We start from the raw sequence: 27,584 nt of genomic DNA, 5'->3' as shown, positions 1-27,584 counted from the left end.
AATTTGCCATAAAATGGACAAAAGTTATGTGAAAAATGACTATCCAATTAATAATTTAAAATAAATTGGATATAAAGTTACTGTCACGCAGTTTTTGAATTAAGGCATAACCAATAAATCATACTTGAAGTTTGGATACTAAAATAATACAAATAAAATTAAATAAATAAAAAAACTTGTTCACTATCCAAATAATTTACCCAAAATGCACCCGTCTACTTTTGAACTTTTGTTCCACTCTATTGTTTATATATAGAATGGACAAATGAATTTCTACCATCAAATTTTCAGTTTTGACTAATTACTTTTACACATGTTTAGGTGATGGAGAATAAAGAAAAATAATGATTTAATTCTGTAGAATATTCTAGATTGCTTGCTAAATCAGGGAAGATATTCAGAAATTTAATGAGGCATGGAGGGTTTTTTTCTTTCTTTTATTTTTTCTAATAACTCTTCTCTTCCGCCATATCTAACTCCACAAAGCATTTAGTCGCTCGTTACTATTGCTGCCAGAAATTCTCAGCAGTGCCTTGACCGAATCGCTCTGAATCATGTGATCTGCAGTTGAAAGAGATCGGCAAGCCACTCTCTCCACCTTTCTTCTGCTTGATTATTTTAACACCATTTTCATTGCTTTTTCTTTTTTCGTAAGAATTAAAGAAATCTCTGTACTACTTTTAGTGCTTGTTTATTATAGTTTTACGTCTTCTTTTTCTAAAAAAAAGAAACTAAAAATTATTTCTTTACCTTATAATTTATTTCTAAGACTATTCCTAAGAGATTCTTCTCTTTATATTAAACTGTTTTAAAAATTTTAATTAGTCATGTCTAAATAAACACATTTTATTTAATTTCTTAAAAAATAAAAATTAAAAAATTAACTGGTAAAGAAATCACACATTTATTATAAAGATTATAATGGGTCATATTTACAAAAAGCACTAGTTACTACATAGAAAATAATTTCTTAAAAATATTGTATTATTGTACTTTTGAGATTTTTAAAATTTTTCACATAATATTGTATTATTTTAATATTTTAAATGACACTCATTTATTTTATTAAAAAATTTTAAAAAAATTGCTCGAAAATAATTAATTTTTAGTTATCAATTTTCTTTTGCGGTGTTATTTTGATTTATCGGACCTTTTGTAATTATATATTTAATTAATAATTTGAGGTAGGATTTCTTTTAACTAATGGTTAATGGAGAGTCTACAATTCTTCCTTCGCTATCTCATAGTTCCAGAAGCATTTGGTCAACAAACGGATGCAAAGAATTTTCTCCTATTGACGACGACAGGGCTGCCAGTTGAGATGGCGGGCCCTCCTCATTGCACATCATTATTTGATCATAATAATAATCACATAAATTCAAAATCGTCACCTCTTTAGGAATTTAGTTTATTATTATTTAATTATTAATAATAATATCACTAATTGACATGTTAAGATAATAAATAAGACTATTTTAGAATTATATTTCAGAGTTCCAATAATGGTGGTAATAATTGTTGGCCAGAAAGTGTGTGATTGGGGTTAAGTAATTATAGTGAATTTCTTTTCAGAATTTAATCATAATCTTTAAATAATTTATAGATTTAATTTAAAATTGTTACAAAAGCTATCACTGAGAAAATAAAATATTTGAATAAACCAGAATAGCTGAATCTATGATATTTGAAACTCAATATACCTAGAATCTCAATTCTATATCTGTAGATAATATGAATATTTATATTTTTTAATTAAAAATTTAAATTTATCGTGTAAAATTATAAATTTTTTATTATAATTATATAATGTAGAACAACTTATTGTTAATGTCATATAGATATTGAATGATACATCATTTTAACTAATCATAATTAAAAATTACCCAATATAAATATACATATTATAAAATATTATCATATAAGCCCCTTTAATTTTTAAATTTGTACATGCCGAGTCCGACTAGCAAATGGCATAATTTATAAAGATATTTTTATTTAGATTTGGTGTATACACTATAACTAATTGGAAGTGACACATATGTATAACTATTTTATATTTTAATATTGAATAATTAATACATACGCTATTATTTAATACTAATAAACATGTAATACAACTGAGACATATACCAAATTTATATAAAATTATTTTAAAATTGTAACCAAAAGAAAAGACCAATTGTTAACCTCAACTTACAAGTGTAATTAAAAAAGAAAGCCCTAAAATTAAAAGAAAGATGGAAAAACGACGACATACAAATGCGTTTCGAGCTCTCCATTAAAACGTCTCATCTTTTCATTTTTCTGACTGAATGGAAAGGAAAACTGAATATAACTTTGTATAAGCTAAAGGAATAAATTAGTACAAATTTCTTAATTGTTTTCATTTAACACAAAACAAAAGAAAAAACTCCCAATCGCATTTCGCCACGTAACCAAACGTGAAAATCTTTTGCTAGAGTCAGATCGCTCAACGTGCTCAAACAATCAAACACCTTCTAGGCCTCTCTCTCTATTGTTTCAGAGGGGAAACCCTACTTCTGCTTGTTTTTGTTAATCATTTTCTCTTATAGATTCGCACTGGTCAAACATTCCCCGTTGGGCTCCGATTAGGTCTGAGCATATATCTCTGCATTTCTAAATCATTTCTATTTTTCCTGTTTCAGATTGATCGATCGCTTATCATTTGTCCTGTGATTTTTTTTTAAAAGCTCTTGTGTTTGATTATCGAGGCGATGATGTTAGGAGTTTTAAGGAGACGAGTTACTACTGGAGCTTCCTCTTCTTCGGTTATTTATTTTATTATTATTTTTTTTAAAATATTCTTTTGGTTATGTAAGATATAGCTTGTTTGTTAACTACAAATTTGTGTATTCTTTTTTTTTTTCTTAGGTTTTGAGGCGGTCCCTGCAGACTACTAAACCTGCTGCTTCTGCACCTAGAGTTTCTTCTCTTCCTGAGAAGGAGGTATAACTTTTTATTTATTTATGTATTTGTAATTTTGTTTATATAAAAAATTAAGTAAGCGGCGTCTTGAGCAATCACGGAGTAGTTTTGTCTTTTTTTTTTTTTCTTAAGGATATTTTGTCGTCATATATTTTGGCTTGTTATCCTCTAATTTTTACTTCTAAAAGTTAATTGATCGAGTATGTGCAATCTTTTAAATCTTGTAACTTTGTGAACAGATTTTACTTAATTTAAGAGGTTTAGGGAGTGCTGGAAACTTCAGCACCTTCATTTCATCAGGTGATTTATAGATACCTTCTCTTTTTTGCTGCCTTTTCTTTTTGTATGGATATTGGTTGTTTTTGTCACCAAAATGAATTGTGATCCTGAACAAATCTTTTTTCAGGTTGCTCGGTTAGTTCAAGGTCCATAAGGTTAGTGACATCATAATATTTCTACCATTGTGGTAGATTCCTTTTGTGTATAGAGCTTTCAGAATCATGATTTAAGATTGGTAATTTAGTAGATTAGGAGGGCTTCAATGCAAGTAAACTAGGTTTAACGCAATTCATTTCCTAATGTTCTCACAGAGATTGAATTAATCTTTTTTTTTTTTCCAATATCTTGTACTTATAGTGTGCTTGATATCAGAGCTAGAATGCTCACAGTTATTCAAAGTTGATATTTAGGCGCTTTTGTTCTATTTTCGTAGTACACTCTTTTCCCCAATTTATCAATTAAAAGAAAGAAGCAATGGCAATACGACATACTACACCTGTGAGAATAGGTCCAGGTTTAGCTACCCAAGTTTGCCTATTACATGTGTTGTTAAAGCAAAAGCGATGCAATATATCGACCAGCCTTGTCCTATGCTCATACAATAACGAATGAGAAGAAAACTAGGCTAAGCTAGTGCTTTCTATCAAAGCAGGTCACTGAGGTTATGATGAATTTTCCACAGAGGTTGTTTAAATTCGGCCCTTCTGGAGAATGGATCTAAAAGAGAGCTTTTTCTAAGCATTTTTGAGATATTTAGAATTTGGACTAGAACAATCTCTGTAAAGAGAAACAGGCTCCTTGCTATAAACCTGCCTTCAGTGAAATGATATCATTTATTCAACTGAGCTAGATGGACTGCATCGGCTGATTAGCCTGCTCAACTTATTCAGTTTTGTAATATCTATCTATATCTCCAAACTTTTAAATAGGAAATTTCTATCTAAATTTAGCTATGTTGAAAGACAATGGATCAGAAAAGTGAAATAGTTTAATGTCAATGGAGTAATTTCTGTTTATAACTTCGTTGAGCAATTTTGTTCACCTAGCTTTGTTCTTATGCAGGGATGCTTCCAGCATGATGGCTACCAAGCAAGTGTGGATTAGGCCATTTTCTTCGGATAGTGGTATTGACTAGTTTTAGTGAATTTGTTATTTGTTTATTTATGCATTCATGCACAAATCTATGTGTCTTAGAAGCTTCTTATTTATCTATGTTTTGGAGGGGTGGATGATTGGATTGTAACAGGGGGGTGGGTTTGTTATGGATGCTGGCATGCAGTTGCTGTTGTTCTGGTTGTTAACTTCTTTTGCACTGAATGTATATTCATAACTTCTCTACATATGATATTAGTTTTGTAGCTTAGGAAGAGTTCCTTGATGAGCTAGGTCCATTTAATCCCAACATAGGCATTCTTTTTAGGTCTCTTTTAGGGAAGATGGAAGGGGTTTATTGTAGTATGTTTGGATCAAATGATTCTAGCACTGGCCTTTTCATTGTAGCTTATATTGTTCCATAGTATCCAAAAATAATGGATATTAGAAAATTCATTACTTTTTTTTTTTTTTTTGTGATTCATAAATTTATCTTTTTTATTTGAAATTTATTTATTGACCTTTTGAAATCTAGGATATTACTATTATAGCACTTTCTCTGTGTTGCTTCAAAGTAGCACACTACTTTTTTGACAAGCATAACATAAGCGATTCTTTATGAAGCTCTTAGGAAGTATGTATTTACTAAAATTCTTTGTATTAAACATAAATCAAGTGGATGAATGTTTAATGCTTTTGGTTTCATTTGTAATTTTGTGAATTGTACACTTCATTGGTAATAATACATTTATTTAAACTGCATTTCTGTGACATCCTGGATTTGATTGGAATTTATGGTTCACATTATACTGTCACTTTATTGATAGCCTTAGAGGTTGCTGTTGACTTTATTTTTGGGTTTTTTGGAGGAATAGTCTGGTTTTTGAGACTGTCACATCTACTTGTTCGAAGATTATTGACTTTGGAGGACCCAGTGTCAATTTTATTACAGTTATAATTTATCTGAAAATTTTGATCATCTATTCATATTGTTTATCTGATGCAGGGGATTTGGTTGATGCTGTTGTCCCTTTTATGGGTGAATCCATAACAGATGGAACTTTGGCAAAATTCCTTAAGAGTATGCTTTCTGATTATTTATATTTCTTTTGGTTTCCGCTTGCAAGTATATTATTGTTTTTATCTTAACTTTTTGTCTGTCTTTGAATATGATATCTTGAGAGCAGATCCTGGTGATAGAGTAGAAGTTGATGAGCCAATTGCTCAAATTGAGACAGATAAGGTACTTTTTCTCTACCATTTCTTCTTTTCCCCCAGTTAAGTGATATCAGTTGCATTATTGAATGTATCTTATAATGTTCAAATTCTTTCTGCTCAGGTGACAATTGATGTGGCCAGTCCTGAAGCAGGTGTAATTAAAGAGGTAAAATTTCTGCTTGTACTCTGATTGCTGATAAATGTTGTCAGGTAGGTGGTGTGCATGCTGGGGATTGATTTATATAGACTGTAATGCTGATTCAGTGTTCTGTAACACTGTTGGCAGTTTGTGGCCAAGGAAGGGGAGACTGTGGAACCTGGTACCAAAGTTGCTATTATTTCAAAGTCTGGCGAAGGTGTAGCTCATGTTGCTCCCTCTGAAAAAGTCCCAGAGAAAGTCTCTCCTAAGGCATCTGCTCCAGAAAAGACTGAAGAGAAGCAAAAGCCTAAAGTTGATACTGCTCCTGTAACTGAGAAGCCTAAAACACCAGCACCACCACCTCCTAAACGCTCAGCAACAGAACCCCAGCTCCCTCCTAAGGAAAGGGAAAGAAGAGTAAGTCTTTTATGGTTTGTTATTAAAAATTAGAATGTTCTTTATCTCTTCATTGATTGTAGCAAGAAAATTAAGTCTTGTGAACAACATTGGCGCGTGGCCTGAATACCTCATTACTACAGGTTCCAATGACAAGGCTCCGAAAAAGAGTAGCAACCCGATTGAAGGACTCCCAGAACACTTTTGCTATGCTAACAACATTCAATGAAGTTGATATGTGAGTTCAATTAAACTTTAATGTGGCTGGTTACTTGTACCATTTTCCTCCTATTTCTTGTTCTTTGTTTATTTTTATATGAATTTCCTCATAAGCTATTATGCTGGTTTGGTTGCACAAGCAACAAAGCCATACTAGCATCAATTCCTCTTTGTTCTGTGATGACAAATATTTTGTCTCTATGCGTCCATCCGGCGGTTCCTGGGTATAAATTTATTAAGGATTATGTGAATCTGAAGTTGTGAGCATTGCCAGACATTGTGTCAAACTCATGTTATGCCTAGAGGAAAAACCACTTCTGTTTGATGGGTTGTTGCTCCTTGGTCAGCATAAAGCATTAAAATTTCTGGTCAAGTTTTGCTAAAATTGATTTAATAATCTTGAAGTTACAGATCTCATGGCACTCACCTTGTAACCGATGTTTAAGTGTGCAACTTGATAATAAACGTACATAAAATGGTTTTACAGTTTCCTCTGTGTCTGTGGTTTACTGTAGTTTGGTTTGATTGATCTTATCCATGCTTGGGGAGCCCTATATTTCCTCCTTCTTGGATTAAAACAGTTGTATCATTGCATTGAACCGGATTACATCATCTTAAATTGCATTAATTCACTTGGCATGATGGCTTCTCTAGTGTCATCTGACTATTGATTTGCTCTTTGGCAGGACTAACTTGATGAAGCTCCGATCTGAGTATAAGGATGCTTTTGTTGAAAAACATGGAGTTAAGTTGGGCCTTATGTCAGGATTTATAAAGGTATGCAATGCCTTTATGAATGTAGAATAACGTTTTGCAAATTAAATTTGCCACTGACATGTGTAGTTTGCTCCTATTTGTAAAATAATTCAGGCTGCCGTAAGTGGACTCCAGAATCAACCTATTATAAATGCAGTTATAGATGGGGATGATATCATTTATAGAGATTATATAGACATCAGTATTGCTGTTGGCACTCCAAAGGTTTGCCCTCATCTCTTTAGTTGAGTAGCTGCTTATTTACTCAAATATTTGCATATTTGCCATTGGGCTCTTTCTGAATTGCTTCTACATTTCAAGGCATTTGCAGCTAATTCGGAATGTGTGTTGATTTCTTTCATAGGCCATACTTGTAAAACACCTTTAAATGTAAATTATCTCCAATGCATGAGTAAAATTTGATATGATGTTATGTATATTCATTGTAGCTTTATATCATTTGAAAGTCATTTTATGCAATAGAAACACATCATTTCTCTTCCTAATGGAATTGTTTTGACAGAATAAAGGTACTTATTCTGGGCTGTCTTAAATCTGAGCACAAACCATCAGGTTCCTAGTGCCTAATTCGTTGTCTTGACTGTTTCCTCATGGTCTGACCTGTTCTGAATGCAATGCAATGGTTTCCCTGGCTAGACTGCTTAAAAATGCCTATATTTTATTTAGTATTATATTTGTCTATTAACTTGTCAGCACATTACATACTTCTTTGATTATTATGATGAGGTAATGATTTCTTTAATCTATTTCATATTACCTACAAGTATATTCTTCTACTACAAAACACTGTCTAGAAGGCTTCAATTTAAGTCAAAGAAGTTTCACTTCTTTGTTCGCATAACATAATGATTTAAATGCCATTTCCTTTTTTTCTGTTTCTTTTGTGATTTAATTCAAAAAAATAAAAGTACTTTCATGGAATTGACTCTTTCTTCAAAAGAAAATTGTTTTTACAAGGGAACAAGCCAAAAATGCGGGCAGGCCTGAGATCAGCCTGACCCTTTTACAGTCCTCATCACTGTGGACTGCTCTAGGACTTTGTTTTACTTATATATTTCAACTTAATATGTAGCTGTGCATCTATAATTCTTATGGTCTCTGCATTTTTATTTTGATTATTTTTGTAATGAGATTCACCACAGCCTGCCTCCTGTGATCCTCCCCTCACCTCCCTTGAAGAAAAGGGGGAAAAAGAAAAAACTGCTCTTACCTCTCTTTTTAGATATCTGATGTTGTCTGTCCTAGATTTTGCAAGAGTAACACTGAAAGGAGATGTAGCTGGCTTGAGTATTGCATTCATTTTGTATTTAATTATAAAGGATTAAACTACTTGTATGTATGGATTCCTGTCCCTTTGATCACTTATTTTCATCCTTCACTGATACAGGGCCTTGTCGTTCCTGTTATTCGCAATGCTGATAAAATGAATTTTGCTGAGATTGAGAAGGAGATCAACACCCTTGCAAAGAAGGCTAATGATGGGACTATATCAATTGATGAGATGGCTGGAGGTTCATTTACAATATCTAATGGAGGAGTTTATGGAAGCCTCTTGAGTACACCTATCATTAACCCTCCTCAGGTTTGTTATTGTGTCTGGGATAATAATTTTAGATGTTACCTAAAATTGAGGACATCCATACTTTCTTTTCCTGTTAAAGCTTAATGCCACTAATCACAATTGCCCTAAAGATATAGTCAAGTTCTATTTTCGTAAATCGCATTTATCCAGCAGATTATGTGTACTTAGTCCTATTCTTAAACAAGCTGCTTGGCTAATTTATTGTTCTGTTTAAGATTCATATATTAGATCTTTTGGTGAACAGATCAAAGTCATTATTTCTTTTTTTTTTTTGCAGTCGGCTATTTTGGGCATGCACTCAATAGTGTCCCGTCCAATGGTTGTTGGAGGCAATGTCGTCCCAAGGCCAATGATGTATATTGCTCTGACATATGATCATAGGCTGATCGATGGAAGAGAGGCCGTTTTCTTTTTGCGTCGTATCAAAGATGTGGTGGAGGATCCACGCAGGCTGCTGCTTGACATTTGAAGATCAAGCTGTAGTCGGGTTGTCATTTGGTCAAATTTCTGCTACACCTAGGATTGCTATACTTTCTTGGATAGCAATAATACTTTGATATCAAAGTTTTGTAGGTTTTTATGTTCTTGATTCACCGCTATAACGAGTTCAGTTGCGGCTTGCACAACTTAACTGAAAATGAGAGATGGTACATACTCTTATTTTACACTGCACAAAATGTTCTGTTTGCCTGTGCTTCATTTATTTTTACCCCTTCCCTATGTAAGAAATCTTATATTATGGTCATGGGCACGTAGTGATTCCCTAACCATTATGAAATAATATATACAGCTTTTAATTTTATGTTCTATATTTTTGTTGACTGGGTATTAATTTGGTAATGCAGGTCTTGAACTTCATAAGTTAAACTAGGATGTTAAGATTGGTTTTGCACTTTACAATGGTTGAAATCTATTGGAGCTACAGCCACTGATGTTAGTTTTGTGAATTGTGATCGCTCAGGTACTTGCAGATCCTTATGGCATTCTCACAAAATCTGATCGGTTGATATCCTAAAATGACCTCATCTATTTCTAGTTGAGCATTGGCCGTTCTTACTTCTGTGGCAGTAACTTTGGAACTTCTTCTTGCCTATTGTCTGACTTTCTGGTGGCCAAAATGTTAGTTAGGGCATAACTATGATTGTCCCTCTCAATGTTTGGCAATCAAATTCATTAGTTTGTTCCTACTTTCTTCTTTTGCCGTTGGTTCTTAAAATTTTTTTAAATTGCCCTTCGTAGCACGCACCATTCTCCTTTCGCCAACAAAAAGAACAAAATTAGAAAAAAAGAATACCCATTCCCTTTGATAGTTGATTCTCACAACTTCTAAAAGAAATCGATCATGTAGATTTTTTAAGGGAAAAAAGAGAGGAGAAAACAGATGTTTTAGTAAAGAAGAATATGAGAAAGAAATTGATTGTGAAAAGCACAAAGAGCAAGAAGAAATGAAGGTTTATCATCATGTGACATGATTAGTAATTTTGCTCGTCCAAAAACAGATTCAGCCACCGGTGATGGTGGTGAAAGTGAACGGCAACTGCAACAAATGCAAAAAAAAAAGTCATAAAGAGTGCTCGAAACCCATTTTCTTTTGATAGATTTCATTCAACAAAAAGGGAATTCCTTAAACTTTTGATTTTTGGTTTTCTTGATTTTTATGGTTTGTTAAGGAACCTATTGAATTATTGTTGACAAACGAATCTGTTAATGATTTAGTTAGGAATAGTAGTTGAATGGTGATTTTACGAATGTGAACGGATATTATAACACCCACCTTTGCTTGAAAGAATTGATTTCATGAGAAAATATACTTACCTAGAAAAATGAGCAGAAACTGAACAAGGGAATGCATAATATACAAGTGGATGAAGGAAAGAGGATCCAAATAAAGCAGTGAAGACAGAAAATCGAAACAACATTGAACTTGGACTAGTTTGCTAAATTTTCAATGGAAGAGATCCAGAGGTTAACATTGAACTCTTACCTTTCTCTCTAATTCATATGCTTCAACAGTGTAGAATCTAAAAAAGTAACTTCAGTGAAAAGGCAAGGGCCCAAATTCATATTACATTAATAAGATTTTTTTAGCATAATTAATAACCAAATACATAAGTGGTCCTTGAACTTACCTTTTTTTCTTTTGCAATTGGCCCATAAATTCAATTTCAGTTCAATTGGGCCTGTCGATTTCACAATTTGTATCATTTAACCTTTCTCAAACGGAAAAAAATAAAAAGATAACTTTTTGTTCATATTCTAAAGCTTTCAATTTTACAACTTCTTTTGAATTCAGATATATTAAAAACAACATGTCGACTACAATAACAATACATATAAATTCTCGTTGGCTTTTTCATTGGTGGCTTCTTCGCCGTCTGTGTTGCATAAATCAACATCAATATCACCTGTGGCTTCTTCATTGTCGTTGTCGCCTAAATCCTCCTAAGCAATTCTTGAAAAAGTGAAGTCCAGTGTGGTGGTGTTGAAGAGGAAAAGACCGATAAGGAAGAAGCAAAAATTTCGAACGATATGGAAGTTGAAGGAGAATGTTATTTAGTGTATTGTAATCGAGGAAAAAGGGGTCATATAGAGGATCAATTCTCTACTTGTGCTAATTTTAATGGAGATTCTAAACAGGTAAACATTTGAGCAAAAGAGGCAAGTGCTGGGATCAAAATGGCTATTAAAAATGGTTATTGGAGTACTGTAAGTTTTTGAATTAGACTGATAGTGGTGGTGCTTCTTGTGTTACTAGAATGATTGATAGAAGTGATCTTGTGGTTTTTAATGCTAGTGAATGTAAGAGCAGTTATTAGTAGAGAAGGTGTTGCACAGCTCTTACAGCCTTCTATACTTGATGAAAGAGAGAATTCAATCATTGGTAATTAAATATTATCATTCTATTAACAGTGGAACGCTCTTTTGAGAGAGTTACTCATACACACTTAGCACCCGTCTAAGCAGGGTTTAAAATGATACAACCGCCAGTCTAAAGAAAGCCTGTGAAGTTGACAAATCCAATTAAACTGAAATTGGATTTACAGGGCCAATTGCAAAAAAAAAAAGAAAAGCACATGGGCCAGTTATATATTTTGCCCAATTAGTATCTATTTCTCCGGCTCAACATCCATCATCTTATTGCTGTAATTATTTCATCCATAATAATCAATTTTATAGTATCATACACCAGGTATGAGAAATCAAAATATTAATTATATTAGCATATTCAACTAACTTACAAGCTGGAGATACGATGATGCCTGAAATTAATCAATATAACAATTTTACAGATAGAATATTATACAAAAGCACGTCAAGGAAAAAAAAAAACAGAAAAATATGTAAATAATTCAATGGCACAACAAAATTTTAATTAAAAAGATGGATTAGAGCTAGGATTTAAGTATATCAGTGCCTAATAATGACTCCAGTGGCAACATATCTGATATTTCCGCAGCAAAAATCCATTTAGATCCTGACTTCTATGCCTTCTTTCAACAAATGCTCCTTTACCGATTGAATGGGCACCTACAAGCCAGAAAACCGACGAAAAGAAATAAATCCATTTGATTGTTGCATAGACTAATAAAGAACTTCTATGAAGTTGAAGTGGCAATTTCAAGTTATAATCAAAAGGATGAACCAACTTTCTTGCTGATCATGTGCAGTACTATCACATACACTGAAGTGAGAACAATTTTTACAGATTCATATTTGTATTTATTCATACAATCATTAGAAATGACTTCTCATTGAATAAATTGACAGATCAACATTCAAATAATAATGGTAATAATCTCTAGCAACAATTAGAAACAAATAAAGCACTTGATAGATCACATAGCTATACCTCCTTCCTGTGGAAAATGCCAGCAGCAAGAGCGGCAGATGCATTTGTTTTGTTGAATACCTCCGTAAAGTGTTCAGCAGCACCTGCACCACTACTTGCAATCACAGGGATGCTCACAGCATCAGAGATCAACTGTATTAAATCTATATCAAATCCTTTCCCTTGACCTGAAAAGGCGAAAAGTATTAATTATTAAAAAATAAACAACAGAAGGAACCACATAAATTGAAGCCAATACTGCCAATAAAACATGCTTAATTCATATGAATATCAACAAGCATTATGCTAAAACATGTTTGCTTCTAATGACACTTTCTGAAAGAACCAGCACAAAAATTTTGTATTTCATAATTTAAAAGAAGAAGTGATTACTTGTCAAACAAACAATGGAAAGAACCATCCATCTTTTTTAAGAAAAAAGACCATTCAGGCTAATGATTATTTCAATATGTTGCATAAAGTTGCACCCCAAAGTTTCTGCATCAAGTTTCTTAAGTTGAATTTCAAAGTCAAATGTTTCAAAAGATAGTTACAGGATTGAAACCACCAACATATAAAAGAGTTCTAACCATCACAATCAATGCAGTTCAGCAAAATCTCTCCAGCTCCCAGCTCTTCAACTGCTTTTGCAAGTTCGTAAGCTCCAATTGGTCGACCTTCACGTCCACCACTAACCTTCAATAACAGAAGAACACAGACAAAAAACTGTCATCATGACCTGAGCTTGCAAAATGTCAAAGTACCTCACGGAAATCCAGAACTGCTAATAAAGCTAAGGTAGCGGGTAGTAGTTTCAGCAGAAGTATTCTTTAGCTAAAACCGTACAAGGATTATAAAGCTCAGGATTAACTGCATGCAGAACCAATAAAACAAGGCTTACCGTACACTGATACCAGGCATATTCTTCACCATTTGGACCTGCGACCAATATTGAAAACCAATTAGGAAAGAAGATTTTAAGGAGCATCTCTCTCTCTCTCTCTCTCTTAGACACACACACACAAACACCCGCACGCACACACGCATGGCCAATCAAACTTGTTGGCAGTAAAAGGACAAGCATAAACTTCACTTTACAGAAGTCCATATAAATAACAAGTGAGCTTGGGATCTTCTTATTATTGGCATTGTCATTACTTATGCTTGATAAGTTTCAAGCATCCTCCAGCCTCTTTCATATTAGAAAGGTAAGAAATAACATGAACAGAATGAAAAAGACAAAAAGAAAAAAAAAAAAAAAAAGAAGATGCTAGAAGCACAGGAAAGAGACACAAAGAAATCCTATACCTGGTTTAGTTACCCTTACTGCCTTGAACTCCACATCACTAGGACTTTTAAGATAAACTCTGCGAGGATCAATACTTACAACAACCGCCTGCAAAACAAGTATTAACAGAAGTTGCTAGAGAGAAAAATCGACATGTATTAAAACAGTAGTGACAAAATTCTTTGAGCACATTTTTTAATAATATGTGATCCTGCTAAGCTAATGCAAACTGTACACCAATTACTCACCAATTCACTATGATGCTTGCTGGAAAGTTTTTTAGTGGTACCATCTTTCTATGGTTTGAAAAGCAATAAAGAAAAACTCTATTCTAGTCTGTAAAGTTGGATAAAACCATGAGTGTTTGGTTATACATTAAAACTTTTACACTTGTGTCTACCACTACAGATTTACTCATTTTCTTTCTTGTAAATTATTTTCTACTTCACATAACGTGGATTTGACCCCTATGCCAGCTCCACTGCCCTATAGAGTTATTTATTTGCTCACCCTATAAAGGCAAGGAAGAAATAAAGAGAGAGAAGCCAAACTAAAATGTAAGTTTTCCGTCATTAGATACAGTGATGAAACAAAAGTCAATTCAGCAGAATATCCAAAAATCAGTGCAGCAATCTCATTACTTTCTTCCCTATCACTTCATATAGCATCTTTAAAAGGAAATGAAGAAATACATGGATAGATATGAGGATGCATAGATATAAAATTTGACAGGGAGAGGTTACCTGGTTTCCATAAACTCTAGATATTTGTTCTATGCTGCTCTTTCCAGTCTTTACCTACAAGAGGAAGTCCAAGAGAGGTTAAGAGTATGCACAAGCAAGACCATGTAAACTGATATTAATTAGGCAATTAAGTGAGGAATGAGCTAATATAGTCTGTATACCTTAGTTCTTATATATTCTTCTGCAGCATAGACCGCATCACTTCCAATAGATATTTTATCTGCCCCAGATCTAAAATATTCAGAAGCAACTTCCAAACTAGAATAGTACCTGACCATGAAATGGTAAAAATACATTAGTAATCCCTAGAGAAACCAAAATATGGATCAAAAAGCACCTAATAGGGGAATTTCCAGAAAGATCACTTGCAAAACTGGTTGAATTATGAAAGGAGCAAACATTGATCTAACACATAACAACGGTACCTGCCATTTGCATCCGTAAAATCCCTAATTCCACCTCCAACAGTCAATGGTACAAATACATTTTCTGAAGTGCACCTCAAAACCTTCATAGTGTAAGAAAAAGGATTAGAAAAGGAGACATCTCATAAAGTTAACAGGATGAAATTTCTAATTGTAATTTGGCATATAATTGCAATTGCTATAAACCAACCTGTAGCATTGGCAAATCGCCTAAAGGGAAGTCTCGGAAAGCAGTAATATTCAGAAAACTAACCTGTAATTCAGTGTTAAGATGTTAAAATTTAAATTTGTTGCTCTATGGGCAGATGATTATCCAAATAAGACAGAAAACACAAAGCACACCTCATCAGCCCCATCTTTGTAATATTGCCCCGCAAGCTCCACTGGCTTGCCAAGGTTTCTGACCTGCAAGTTTACATCAAGTAAAGTCAATGCTAGATGTAAATACAAAAATCCCGGCATTAGTTGTTACTTTTTAGGAAAAGATTCAGATAAAATAGGTGCAACATCTTTCGGATAAAACAATAGAATAACTGAATTCAACTTTTTAATCTCAAACAAAAACTTTAACCTGTCAATGTAAAAAAATGCTGCCACAAGAAATGTAGATCTGACATCACAATGAATAAAACAATTCAACAGTCAGTTCTTTCATTTTTGTTACAGATATAAAACTATTCTTGGAGTCTCACCTAACAACTTAAGCTGTTGGGTGAAATGATTCTTTAACATGGTGCCGGAGCATCTATGATTGAAAGGTCAGAGTTTGATCCTTGGCTACTCCCACATTATGAATTAAACATTTATGTACAAGGTAAAGTGGGCCTATGTTTATTCACGCTTCAAGCCCAATGACATTCGCGTGCTGGGATGTGTTGAGATATAAAACTATTCTTGGAGCCTTACCTAACATCTTAAGTTTTTGGGTGTAATGGTTCCTTGACAATTTTCAAGTAACAAAACAATATTCTGCCAAAACCAGACAATACAACCTTAACTAAATCACGTTGCATTACATGTTTGAGAAGGAAATTTACGCAGAAATAATTGAGAATTTAAGAAGGTCATCAACAAGACAACATGAGCATGTAACAAAAGCACTCATGAATAGACATATCCAACCCCCACGCCAACTTTTGCTTCTTTTAATATTAATTTAATAATTGCTGGGGGGAGGGAGTGGAAGGAATGTAAGGGATTGCAAATACAATAATAAATTTGTTGACTTTTGCAATTATCAAGACTCGATAATCTTTGCGTGATTTATCATCTCTATTACATTTCTTTTACTGAGTATGATTGTTTGCCACAGATCAAACTGTAAGAACTTGGAACCCATAACAGCTTAAACAGGTAAAGTTTTTTTACTGTACCTCATTTTCTTTTGTATGTTCTCTTACATCATACTGGTCTCCTTTGGTTACAACAAGATCTCCTTTATCATTTGTCCTCACATCAAGACAAGCAATTACCTGGAAAAATGCAGTATTGCTAAGCTAGAACCTTTAAACAAGTATATTCAATTCAATGAGACCAAAAAGAATGTTATAACAGAAAATACAACAGCTGTCTGGGTCCACCTATAATAAGTGGTCAAGAAAAAATGGGTTTGAGAAGATGAGACAGACTTTAAACAAATAATGAACTATTAGGTTTCACAAATATTACCCTCTTTGCAAGTTTTGATGCCTTCCCTTCAGTAGGCTTCTGTCTTCAAAAGAAGTTTTAATTTCATTAGACGGCCTAAGAAAGAAGTTAAGAGACAGCGAAGATGCAGAGATTTCAATGACACAACCCCTCTACCTTTGTTAAAGATGACATTGGGAGCAAAAATCTTCTCAGTACAGTAAGACCAACATCTGCACTGGCCATTTTGGAACTTATGATGTCAGTAGAGAAACCAATTTAGAAAAAAAAATTGCTGCAATGCAATCACAGTTGCACATGGATAACTGTCCACTTAATCCCCGGAGGAAGCAAGAGAAGAAAGAAAGAGAGAGGTGAGAGAGGAGCAAAACTTGAGAAATTTTCACTACCAGCATTTGTTTCACAGCATCAAGAGTTCAAACATTACAACAGAAGAAGGTATTGGCAGTAAACTTTCAATAGAAAAAAGAAATTGCACCTACATATTTAGTCTCCCCGAAGAATAAGATGGTGCACATATGCATCATTCTTAATTATCAGTGGTACAGAGCAAATAATTCAACATTATTTAAAAAAACGTGAAAGACAGAAGAACAAATTCAAAAAAGGGATTACTAGCCTCCACTCTTCTCTGGATGGAATTGAACAGCATGGACATTTCCTCTTCTAACCGATGCAATGAAGTTGTCACCATAATTGCAGGTAGAGGAAATCCAATCTTTATTTTCATGAGACTGCAAAGGAGTGTAGAAAGCTTTAGGTCAGCATATCAGATGCAAATGGGTGTGCATATGCAATATACCTGTTTACAATATTGAAAAGATGAAGACAGAGAAAACATACCGGCATAGCCCGATAAGAGTGGACAAAATAGACATGGTGGTTTCCAATATCATCCAAAATTTCAGAGTCATTAGCAATTTGCAAAGCATTCCAGCCAATATGCGGTACTCTGAAACCATTTGATGAGTCAAAACGCCCCACCACACCAGGAATCAAGCCAAGACCCTTCACTGAGACAAATGTACAACTGCAAATTCAGATGACAAACCCAAAAAGAAAAAGAAAAAAGTAGAGAAAGGAATAAATCTAATCCAAATGCCATGTGTCAGAGCAAAAAATAAAAAAATAAAAAGAAGCTCTACTGAACTACTCAGTGCATATGTATGTTTAACAGAACTTGTAATTTGGGCGATAATTATGATGATGCCATTGTGGAAAAGAGAAAAAAAAAAAACAGTAAAGAAAAGTTCTCAACCTAAGCTTTAAAATTCTATAATTTGACAATTGGGTTATCTACACAAGAAAAGAATATAAATTAAAATTCTATAATTTGACAATTGGGTTATCTACACAAGAAAAGAATATAAAATTATCGAAGTACCACCACCATGCCATATTAGCATACCTTAAAAATTATCCAAACTTGTAATAGAGGTCAAAATGAAAGAACAAACACCTACCAGGACCATTCTCGTCACTGGACTCAAAAAGAAGCTGAAGTCCAAGACAAATCCCTAAAAAAGGACGGTCCTTCTCAATATAAGTAGACAATGCTTCAGCCATTCTGCACATAATCAAAGCAAAAACACAATTTCAATGTATTTCGTATAACTTGTATAACCACGAAACTCCAAAACAAGCTGAACATTTGTTGAAGCCAAAATATGATTTTGTATGATAATCAATATTCTGTTTAATGTAATATGTAGCTAAACACAAACACGGCCCTCTAGTGTACGTCTAGAAATCATTAAGAAGAAATGCAAATAATAACGTACCCAGTGTTGTTAAGAAAATCAATAGCGGGAGCAAAAGCCCCGACACCAGGAAAGATAAGACGTTTTGCATTTAAGATATCTGCTGGACTTTGCACCTGCAACCCACAAACTCGATCAATGCCTTTAATTTTCAAAAACTCAATTTAGAATTTTAAATAAAATAAATAATAACAAAAGAGAGTGTACGTCTTTGATTTGGAAGCCGAGATACCGAATTGCATTTCTAACGCTACGCACATTTCCAGCTCCATAATCAAGCAAAGTCACTACTGCAAAGATTAAAACTTTTTGTTAACAAAAGAAGAAGAAAGTATTATAATCGTTATGTTGAATAGTGTAATTAGAGAGAGAGAGAGAGAGAGAGAGACCAGAATCAGAAGTAGAAGAGGCGCGAACTGAGAGGTTTCGTGGAGGTTTGAACTTTGATCGATTTTTGTAGAGATTATTAGGAAGTGAAATGAGAGAATATGATGGTGATGAGGAGGAGGAGGAAGAGGGTAGATTTGTAAGTTTTGATGAATAAGACGAAGAAAATGGCGCCGCCTCCATTTGCATTTGCAGCTCTTTCAGAACCTTCGACTTCCCACTGGTAGTGGCGGACTAGAGAGTTACAGACACTACAAAAACACACTCACGCACATGCAACGCCGTCGTTTCGTTCGCTTTTCTCTTGAAAACAATAACAGTTTTAAACAGTTACTTTTTGTGGATTCTACGAAATTTCAGATATGAATTGCTCAATTTTCTCTTTTATTTTATTTATTTATTTTACACATATTTTAGCAGTGTTATATTTATATTGATTATTATATAATTATTATTAACTTATTGTGATTAAAATTTTATTATTATTTTTATCTGAAAATAATAATTTATTTTTAATTTACTCCAGAATCAGATTAAAAGATATAATTGATTTTAAAAATAAAAAATATAATTTTAGTTAATATCACTACTTTTTATTATTATTTCTCTTAAAATACCTTTCTTGTAAAAAAATAATAAAATTCTTCTAATTTTAGCAATATAAATGCAACATTCCAAATAAGTGAATCACGGCCTGTTAATTTTAATAAAAAAAATTATAATTTTGTATATAGAATATAATTTATTTAAAAATTTCTATTTTAGGATGTGTTTGAAATATCTTCAAGAGAATGACAATTCAGATATTAATTTTGAATCCATCCTAAATATTTTTCAAATGAATAGATTAAATCTTAATTATTACCACTTGGGTCAATTGTAGGATCCATACATTTTTTTCTTTCTCTAAAAAATAGACAAATTATTCCAAATAAAATACAACCACCGGAGACGCCATCCCCTCCGCCGTGACCACCTCCCTCATCATCCACACAACATACTGTGCTGGAATATGAAGAAGTAAGGGTGAACAAAATTTCAGATCAATCAAAAGAGAAAGCAAGAAAAAAAAAAACAAATTGACACTCGGTTCTGTTTATATCTTTTGATTTTTGGTTTATTCTTTTTAAGAACTGAAATTACTTTGGTTTCTTTGATTCTAAGATAAAAAGATTTTGTTTAACTGAAATAACAGAATTATAGTTATCTATTTGTAAAAATATTAAATACATTATAAAATTTTGTTTTGGTCTAAAATCTAGACATGTTCATAAAAAGTTCAATTTCAGTTTTGACAGAAGTAACAGAAAGCTCACACTTGTGAATCAGCTCCACTGTTTTTAACCGTCAAATCCACTATTATTTTTTCATTATCACTTAATTAGTTCATTAAAGAAACATCATCGATACATTCTTGCCGATCTAGGATCTCTAAAACAGGACAGTTAAACAGCTCTCCGTCAGCAGATTGATGACCTGAATATGGAGATTGTCTACACGGCAATGCTAACTGGAACTGCCAGTGAAGATTTGAGGAAGCAGCTGCTGTCCAAAACTCCTAAGACGATCTCATCTCTGATGACCACAACACAGATTCGCATTCGTATAGAGGATGGAATGCGTGAGTTCATAATGAAAAACCGAGGAACTAGCCAGAAGCAGTATCAAGATTCTTATGGTGGCAGAGCTGATTCGAACAGATTTGGAGGGAGAGATGCCAAGCCAAGGAGATGGCGCCGCCTGTGGGGAGTGTACTTGGAGATATGCTATGTATCTAAAATAAGGGTACCTAGATAACTACTCCGATACCTAAATTAGATATTTAAGTAAGGGATTAGGCAGTGTTTTAAGAGTTAAGTTAGCATTACTTGACAAATGAGATTTGACTGGGTGCCTATATACTTTAACTTGATGGTTAAGCTAGTTGAGAATGGTCTCCAGTTTAATTTTCTCGGATGTGGCTATTGTGAGTTAGACCCAATCTTTACTTAATTATGTTAATTATCTCTTAGCCATCTTTAGATCATAATCTATTGGCAATCTGTACCATAGTTTGTGATAAATACCTATCTGCTGCTGATGGATAGCTGTTTAGGAGTCTTGTTTTGGAAGGAAAAACAAAAGTCCAAATCCTTAAGTGTGACTATTTTGTTCCATAATTTGTTCAATCTTTAAGTGTTAATGTAGAATATCTGTGACATAATTAAATAAAAAAAAAAACTCAATGTTCCTACAAAACTTAATGGGTCTTAGATTTACAACAAGATTTTCCATTTGTCGACTTTCCCTTGTTTTTTTAATGTGTTTCTGCTAATCTCATAAAACCAATGGATGAACCTGATGACATTGGCACCTTACTGCACAAAGTAATGATCAGCTTTATGAGATTCACCCTTACCAAATGCACAGAAAGCCTCCCTTTGCATCTCTTTAACTTATACCAGTTGATTTCCCACAACAAAGATATTCTATTCTTTCACTACATTCTGAAGTCTTGAAAACCGCACATAACACAACACACAAACCATCTTATTTTCTAGGCACATTCTTCAATCACACCAGTTTCAACCCCTTAACATCCCTGCAATTTCTTTTAACTAGAAATCTGTAGGCATGATTAGTACTTTGTTTTCGCTTGTATTTGCTGAAATGGGTGTAATTTTAACCCTCTTATTCAGAAGCCCTCTAAGAAAGCTGTTGATTGTAGGGATAGATCAGTTGAAGCGAGGAAGAGGGCCTTTGGTGGCAAAAACTGTGGCAGCAACCTTGCTTGTGGTGTTTAGTGCTGTCTTGTACAGTGTAATGGAAATTCGGAGACGTTCTATGGAATCTGGTGTTATGAATTCTACTGATGAGGTTCTTATGGCTCAAAGACTTTTGGAGGCATCTCTAATGGGTAATTAATAAGTGCCCTATAGTACTACATATGTCAATTAAATATCTATATCTTTTAGTTTTAGAATTTTAGGACTTACATTTTTCAAGTCTGACAAGGAGTTTGTGATCCTGACGAAATATCAAATCATATCATCAAGAATTGGAGAGCTGTGTGCACCAAGAACAAATTAAGAATAATAAACATTTGGAAGCCTATTAAGCAAGCACTTGTGCACCCAAGTACACCAACAATCGAATGGAGAATTTTGTATTGGCGCACCCGTGCACATAGATGTCATGTCATTAGCAGGCTAAGCCTTTTTATTGCTCAATATGCTAAAAGAGTTGTTAATATTATGCCCTTTTCTGTCAAATGTTGTTACATATATTTTTCTTGAAAGGTATAAGAAGTCATCTCAGATTAAGGGGTTTTCTATTAATTACTCAGCAGGTGGAATTCTTCTTATAAGCATTTCCTGATGAGGAAGCTCTATTTACATTTTGCATGATTTTTAGTACAGTCATAAAATCTAGCACGATAAGTCTAACTAATGTCCTGAAATCTGAAGGGATTTTCCGCAAGGTTAGTCCATAAAGGGCGAGTCAGGCCTAATATCCTGCCGAAAGGCGTAATAGTAATTTACAAATGATTGTTATGAACCCTCCATAATGCAAATTGCTTGAATAGCACCGCAAGATTCATGTACCCTATTTCTATTTCCAATAGTTAAGAAGTTGCAATATAAGATACAATGGTGAGTATTTGCAGGGTTTTCTCTGTTCCTTGCAATGATGACAGACAGGCTTCACTATTATATCAAAGAGCTTTATCTGGTAAGGAAGGAGCTGGAAGAGGTGAAAAGATCAAGAAAGGATTGCGAAGGCAAGAAAAGCAGGAGAGCGGAAGACACTGAAAAAAACAAAAGCTAAAGACCCAGAAACTGTTTCCAAAAGAAAGACAAGGGAGGGAAGGGCTACATTCGATGTTGCTTAAAAAGGTTAAAACCAGCCAAAAAAGTGGAGTCTCCAGTCTTTATTTCTCAATCGTATTCTTTACTGATCTATTTTATGACTTGAAATTCAATACACTAATTGTGGAGATAATTTCTATTAATATTTATATTTATCAAATTAATTAACGCTTATAAAGTTCCGATGAACGTTCAGGTTCGAGCCTCCACTTTATTCACCCATAATTGAAAAAACAGCATGCGAGTTTAGTAGTTTAATAAGAGCAGAAACTACTATTCCATAACTGTGGTGCTCTTTTGTGTAATTTTTAGTGCTAAGAACGCACTCCAATAGTTAAAATGGCCGAGTCATGGTCATAGATTCATATCATTAAGTTGATAGCCTTGACCTTTCAAAGCTCCACTTAAAATAGGAATCCTATGCATAGAAGTTTGGATGAGAGAGCAGCAATTCTTGAAAATAAAACAGTCCGTACGCCCACTAAATTATAGAATCAAACTACCGTTCATGGAAAATGAAGAAATGGAACATGGACATCAGTTGCATACCATTCAATTTTTTTTATAAAAAGTATAATTGCAGATTGACGATTTTTTAAATTTTAAGTAACTGTAAATTAGTTCGTTAGCAAAATTTAGTATATTTATATAATCATTGTTAGTTTATATTGGTGATATTTATAGGAATAAACATATAAAAGTACTATGTGATTATAAATCGTGACAATCCTAAAAAGTTTTCGATTTATAATAATTCAGTCATCTTTATATCGGTCGGCTAATATTATTATGTTAGTATTTGATGACACAAATTTGAAATTTTATAATTTATAATTACAATATTTGATCGTTAAAACATAATTTAAAAAATTATTAATCTGATAATATTAATTTAACGATTAAACAATGACATTTTCAATTGTTAAACTCTAAAACCATATTATCAAATATGAGAAATATAATAATGATGGATGATCAGAGCGAAGATGGCTAAATCCTTGTAAATCTATAATTTTTAACGGTAAAATATCTTTTTTTATCACAATTCGCAACTATATATCTCTTTTTATATGAAAATAACTACATACTGAAAATTATAAAATGATAAAACTACAAAGTATTTTGATGTACTTATCTCATAAAAAAATATGCAAAATAAAAAATAATGAATCACATTGGCTGACTATATCGGTAAAAATTAATAATGTTAATAATAATATCCTAAATTTTACTAACAAACTAAACAATGATTTGTTAAATAAAAGAGCTTAATTTTGGAAAAAGTCAAACCATATGCATATATATTTTTTGGTACTTTTCTCAAATTCTTTTAGTTGGGAAACTTTTTATATTTTCGAACAAACTTGTACGAGTGAGAAAAATAAGATAATGGTATAAATGATTGAAAAACGAAGCTAGCATCATCAACATGCATAGGCACTTGACCAAGTTAGGCACATATTATAATTATAATAGTAATAATAATTAAGAAGAAAAATGGTCAACTAAGTGACAATTGTTTAATTTTTCAAAAAATAGATTAATCCATTTGCAAGCACCATTCCATAATTGTATTCTTTGCACATACAGTCAACAAGAGCAACCTTTCTGATCATGAAAGTCTACTTGTAGGCATATAATAATAATAATAATAATAATAATTCACTCATGTTGTCTGTCCCACTTGCCTAAATAAAAGGCAGCTGACTTTTCCACTTGCCTAATCTAAGTCTCTACTTTTCACATTGGATGGTTTATCATTTTAATTAGTAATGGACTTTTGTTAATTAATATCTTAGACTTTAAATAAAGTCAAAACCCTACTTTATCATAACATAAATAATTGATGCAACTCATGGCAAAAGAAAAAAGAAAGGAGATCGGCATCTAAGGTACCAAATTTCAAATTTTAAAATTGAAAGGTAAAAGAAATAGTGTTTAGTATGTACCCTCAAAAGATTATGATTTCTTGGAAAGAAAAGCAAATGAGAAAGCATGTCTCAATTACGAAATTTAAGCTCATGGTATATATATATATGTACTGAGAAATTGCATGATTTTGGAGAATCTTTCTTTAACAAGTGATTGGTCCTATATGATCCCAAATAATGGACCAATGTGGCTTTGAGAAGACTAGGCAACTAATAACTCTCATATAATTTTTTAAGTGGGAACCCAAACTCCTACACCTTCACTGGCAAAGAGAAAGTTAACGAACCCCACTAGTATGGTGGAGCCGATTCAAACTTGCATTTATCAGACAGACTGCATCAAGGTCCACACTGGGTGGTGGCTCCAGACCTGTGGAACCGACCAAGTCCCATAAAGGCCAACCTAGGTTGGACCGTGGAGCATGTTACATGACTTTGTTCCAGATGACCCTTCTAAAGGGCAGGCAAGTGAAGCCGACATTGACTTTGTAAACATCTTCACTCGACCTAATAAGATAAGGTGGTCTTCTCTTTTCACACTATTGGCCAGTTGTGCCAAATGCAAGATTCATCCATATACAGAGAGACTTCTTTCTTTAACAAACAAACAAACAAACAAACAGTATTATTAGAAGTCAATTTTTAAACTGTATTAAATGCAAGATTGACCCATATAGATAGACTTCTTCTCTTCTTCTTCTTTTTTTTTTTTTTTTTTGTTAAAATATTATTAGAAGTCAATTTTTGAGCTGTATTAAATTTATCTAGAGGGAGATCTAGATATATCATCCATGTTGAAATTAAAAAAAATAGATAAAGAAACATAAGCAAGAACAGGATAAAACTGATACTCCATTTTTATAATTTGATCATTGATGAAGAAGATGTGAGCTAATGCACTTATCAACTAACCTCACCCTTAATCACCACGCATGTAGACTGGTGGCTAAGGGCTCTCATGTCCCGAGGTGGGTCTGTAGTAGTCAAAACAAAACTAGGCTTACAAAAATCGAGAACAATAAATGTAAAGCAGAGGAACGGTATATGCCTGTCTAATCTGCTTAACTAGAAAATCAATGTGGCAGTTAGCTTGCCAAGTAATGGAAAATATTTGCCAGGATAACAAGAGAAACACAGAGAAACAAAACAAGATTAAAATAAGACAAGATTTTTCATTATCTGTCTCAAAATTGAGATTTTCTTCTGATACAGGATTATATCCTTCACTAGTACTAACATCATTATCACTACTAATATTTTCATTTTCAAGAAAGAATTCCAATAACAAATCTTCAATAAAAATTGAGCTTTCAGGCTGTTGCTCGTAAAGAATTGAATCTGAGATCAAAAATTCATTTGGAACTGAAGCTGTATTCACCAAGATCACATCATTCTCCTCAAATTCATTACTTCTAACAGTGATCCAATCCTCTTCCAAACTCCAGTTGGGTACATCAGCAACTAATAGAGAATTACTTCCTATCAATCTATTGATCCTCTCAGCCGGAGAATTATTCAAACTCGAAAAACGTTCAGGTGTCAAATCCTGAGGACTTTCAAATGCATCCATTGAATTCCAGAAATCTTGATCCAGGACGCAACTTGGAGAACTCTGATAATCGACATCCTTCAATTCCAACTCTAGTTCACCAAGAAATGGATGGTCAAGTAATTCTTTGGCAGTCCATCTCTCTTTTGAATCTCTTCTTAAACATTTGCTCAAGAAATCCTTGCCCTTTTCTGATAACCAACTAGGAAACTCAGGAGCCTCACTAGAAAATCCAATCCTGTAAAGAACTGATAAGGGATCATCATTTTTCATGATCTCTGCCCATGGAATACTTCCAGTTGCCATTTCTATAACTGTGCAACCTACAGCCCATATATCAGCAGGGAATCCTTGTTCTTCTCCTCTTGCCACCTCCGGTGACATGAACGCCGGTGTACCCGAAAAGGCAGACGCGTCACCGCCTCCATTTCTAGCTACTTGCTCAACAAATTTAGCACAGCCAAAATCAGCAATCTTCGCTCCATCTTTACTTATCAAAACATTCTTGCTCTTGATGTCACAATGCACCAATCCAATATTTCTATGCAAGTAATCTAAACCCTGCAAGATGTTTCTCGTGTATGATCCGATCATGGGCTCATCTAACTGACCACCATGTCTCAAAATCACATCATGAAGAGTGCCTCCAGGAACATACTCCAAGCAAATGTTATACAGAGACTGAGTATTTTCATTAGTAATATCATAGCCTATGTACTTGACAATATGAGGGGAGTTAATCTTAGATAGAAAAGACTGCTCTTTCTGGAGGAACATAGACTTAGATAGCTCAGTAGACTTCAGGGCGAAAAGCTCACCGGAAAAAACAGAGGTGGCTAAGGAGACTGTGGCGGTGGAGCCACGGCCAATAACAGGCCCTCTAGTCCATTCCATGGGAGAGAAAGAGATGGAAATAGATAGACAGCAAAAGCAAGAAAAGAGCTCTTGGGTTTAGTTAATATAGTTAGAGGTTTTAGCTATATATATATATATATACGAGTATATTTTTGACTTGTGGTTTGGTATTTATGGACCGTATTGTTTATAGTACAATCTTTTAATTCTTCCATTTTAAAGTATAATATTCTATTCTTGTTGCTCAAATCTATATACCTTTTCTTTTTGTTTTCATTTCTCTTGTTCACACTGTGGAGAAGGTGAACCACGTGGCAGAAGGAGAGAGGAGTGGTTTTTTTTTTTTCTTTTTTGGTGAAAGATCGGTAGCCGCTTATGGACGGACGGTGGTTGGTTAATTAGGCAAAGGGAGGTATTTGGTATTCGGATAAAGCCAAACCACATGAAGACATGTGCACATGTGGCAACGAAGCGTGATTAGTGGGGTTTGAATTGATTTTACTATTATTATTATTATTTAATCCCAATTTAGGGGAGTGGACTTTGCGGCGGCAAAATCCTAATTGTGTGAACCGCGTTTCCAATTTAACTTTTTTCCCCAGCTCTTATTTATTCTTTCATTGCATATCTAATAATCATCATGTCAAATTAATTTAAACACAGAATAACCGGTT

General features: G+C 33.6%; 4 protein-coding genes across 6 annotated transcripts; 2 read left to right on the top strand and 2 right to left on the bottom strand.

Annotated features, from left to right (window-relative positions):
* The first annotated feature begins 2,360 nt into the window (after positions 1-2,360).
* Positions 2,361-9,835, top strand: LOC8266247 (dihydrolipoyllysine-residue succinyltransferase component of 2-oxoglutarate dehydrogenase complex 2, mitochondrial). 3 transcript variants are annotated; one of them, XR_007217338.1, is made up of 16 exons: positions 2,361-2,613; positions 2,712-2,789; positions 2,893-2,967; positions 3,186-3,246; positions 3,353-3,380; positions 4,288-4,349; positions 5,324-5,398; positions 5,505-5,560; positions 5,657-5,701; positions 5,822-6,091; positions 6,214-6,308; positions 6,976-7,066; positions 7,160-7,270; positions 8,454-8,648; positions 8,926-9,295; positions 9,610-9,835. XR_007217338.1 is itself a non-coding variant. In XM_002529874.3 (15 exons), exons 2-15 carry the CDS (start codon positions 2,736-2,738, stop codon positions 9,115-9,117), a joined length of 1,410 nt encoding a protein of 469 aa, XP_002529920.1. In that variant the 5' UTR covers positions 2,361-2,613; positions 2,712-2,735; the 3' UTR covers positions 9,118-9,450. The 3 variants fall into 3 exon arrangements, 1 of the variants encoding a protein (XP_002529920.1); XR_007217339.1 differs by having other exon boundaries at positions 9,494-9,835; XM_002529874.3 differs by lacking the exon at positions 9,610-9,835 and having other exon boundaries at positions 8,926-9,450.
* Positions 9,836-11,895: 2,060 nt separating this feature from the next.
* On the bottom strand, positions 11,896-19,005 carry LOC8266248 (imidazole glycerol phosphate synthase hisHF, chloroplastic). The gene is made up of 19 exons (XM_015725805.3): positions 18,730-19,005; positions 18,548-18,630; positions 18,362-18,456; positions 18,044-18,147; positions 17,424-17,593; positions 17,200-17,314; positions 16,737-16,792; positions 16,602-16,640; positions 16,307-16,405; positions 15,276-15,338; positions 15,124-15,186; positions 14,934-15,016; positions 14,670-14,778; positions 14,509-14,562; positions 13,786-13,873; positions 13,379-13,416; positions 13,068-13,173; positions 12,499-12,665; positions 11,896-12,176 (listed from the first exon to the last, which is right to left on the bottom strand). Exons 1-19 carry the CDS (start codon positions 18,914-18,916, stop codon positions 12,117-12,119), a joined length of 1,779 nt encoding a protein of 592 aa, XP_015581291.1. The 5' UTR covers positions 18,917-19,005; the 3' UTR covers positions 11,896-12,116.
* Positions 19,006-20,061: 1,056 nt separating this feature from the next.
* LOC8266249 lies at positions 20,062-22,754 on the top strand. The gene is made up of 2 exons (XM_015725810.3): positions 20,062-21,623; positions 22,374-22,754. Exons 1-2 carry the CDS (start codon positions 21,341-21,343, stop codon positions 22,532-22,534), a joined length of 444 nt encoding a protein of 147 aa, XP_015581296.1. The 5' UTR covers positions 20,062-21,340; the 3' UTR covers positions 22,535-22,754.
* A 2,718-nt stretch (positions 22,755-25,472) lies between these two features.
* On the bottom strand, positions 25,473-27,584 carry LOC8266251 (mitogen-activated protein kinase kinase kinase 18). The gene has a single exon (XM_048378868.1). The coding sequence runs from the start codon at positions 26,947-26,949 to the stop codon at positions 25,507-25,509; it is 1,443 nt and encodes a 480-aa protein (XP_048234825.1). The 5' UTR covers positions 26,950-27,584; the 3' UTR covers positions 25,473-25,506.

The sequence above is a fragment of the Ricinus communis genome, chromosome 9 (genome assembly GCF_019578655.1).
Source record: "Ricinus communis isolate WT05 ecotype wild-type chromosome 9, ASM1957865v1, whole genome shotgun sequence".
Classification (NCBI taxonomy): Eukaryota; Viridiplantae; Streptophyta; class Magnoliopsida; order Malpighiales; family Euphorbiaceae; genus Ricinus; species Ricinus communis.
The sequence above is the reverse complement of the archived record's forward strand: the minus strand, read 5'-3'. Positions and strand labels throughout refer to the sequence as shown.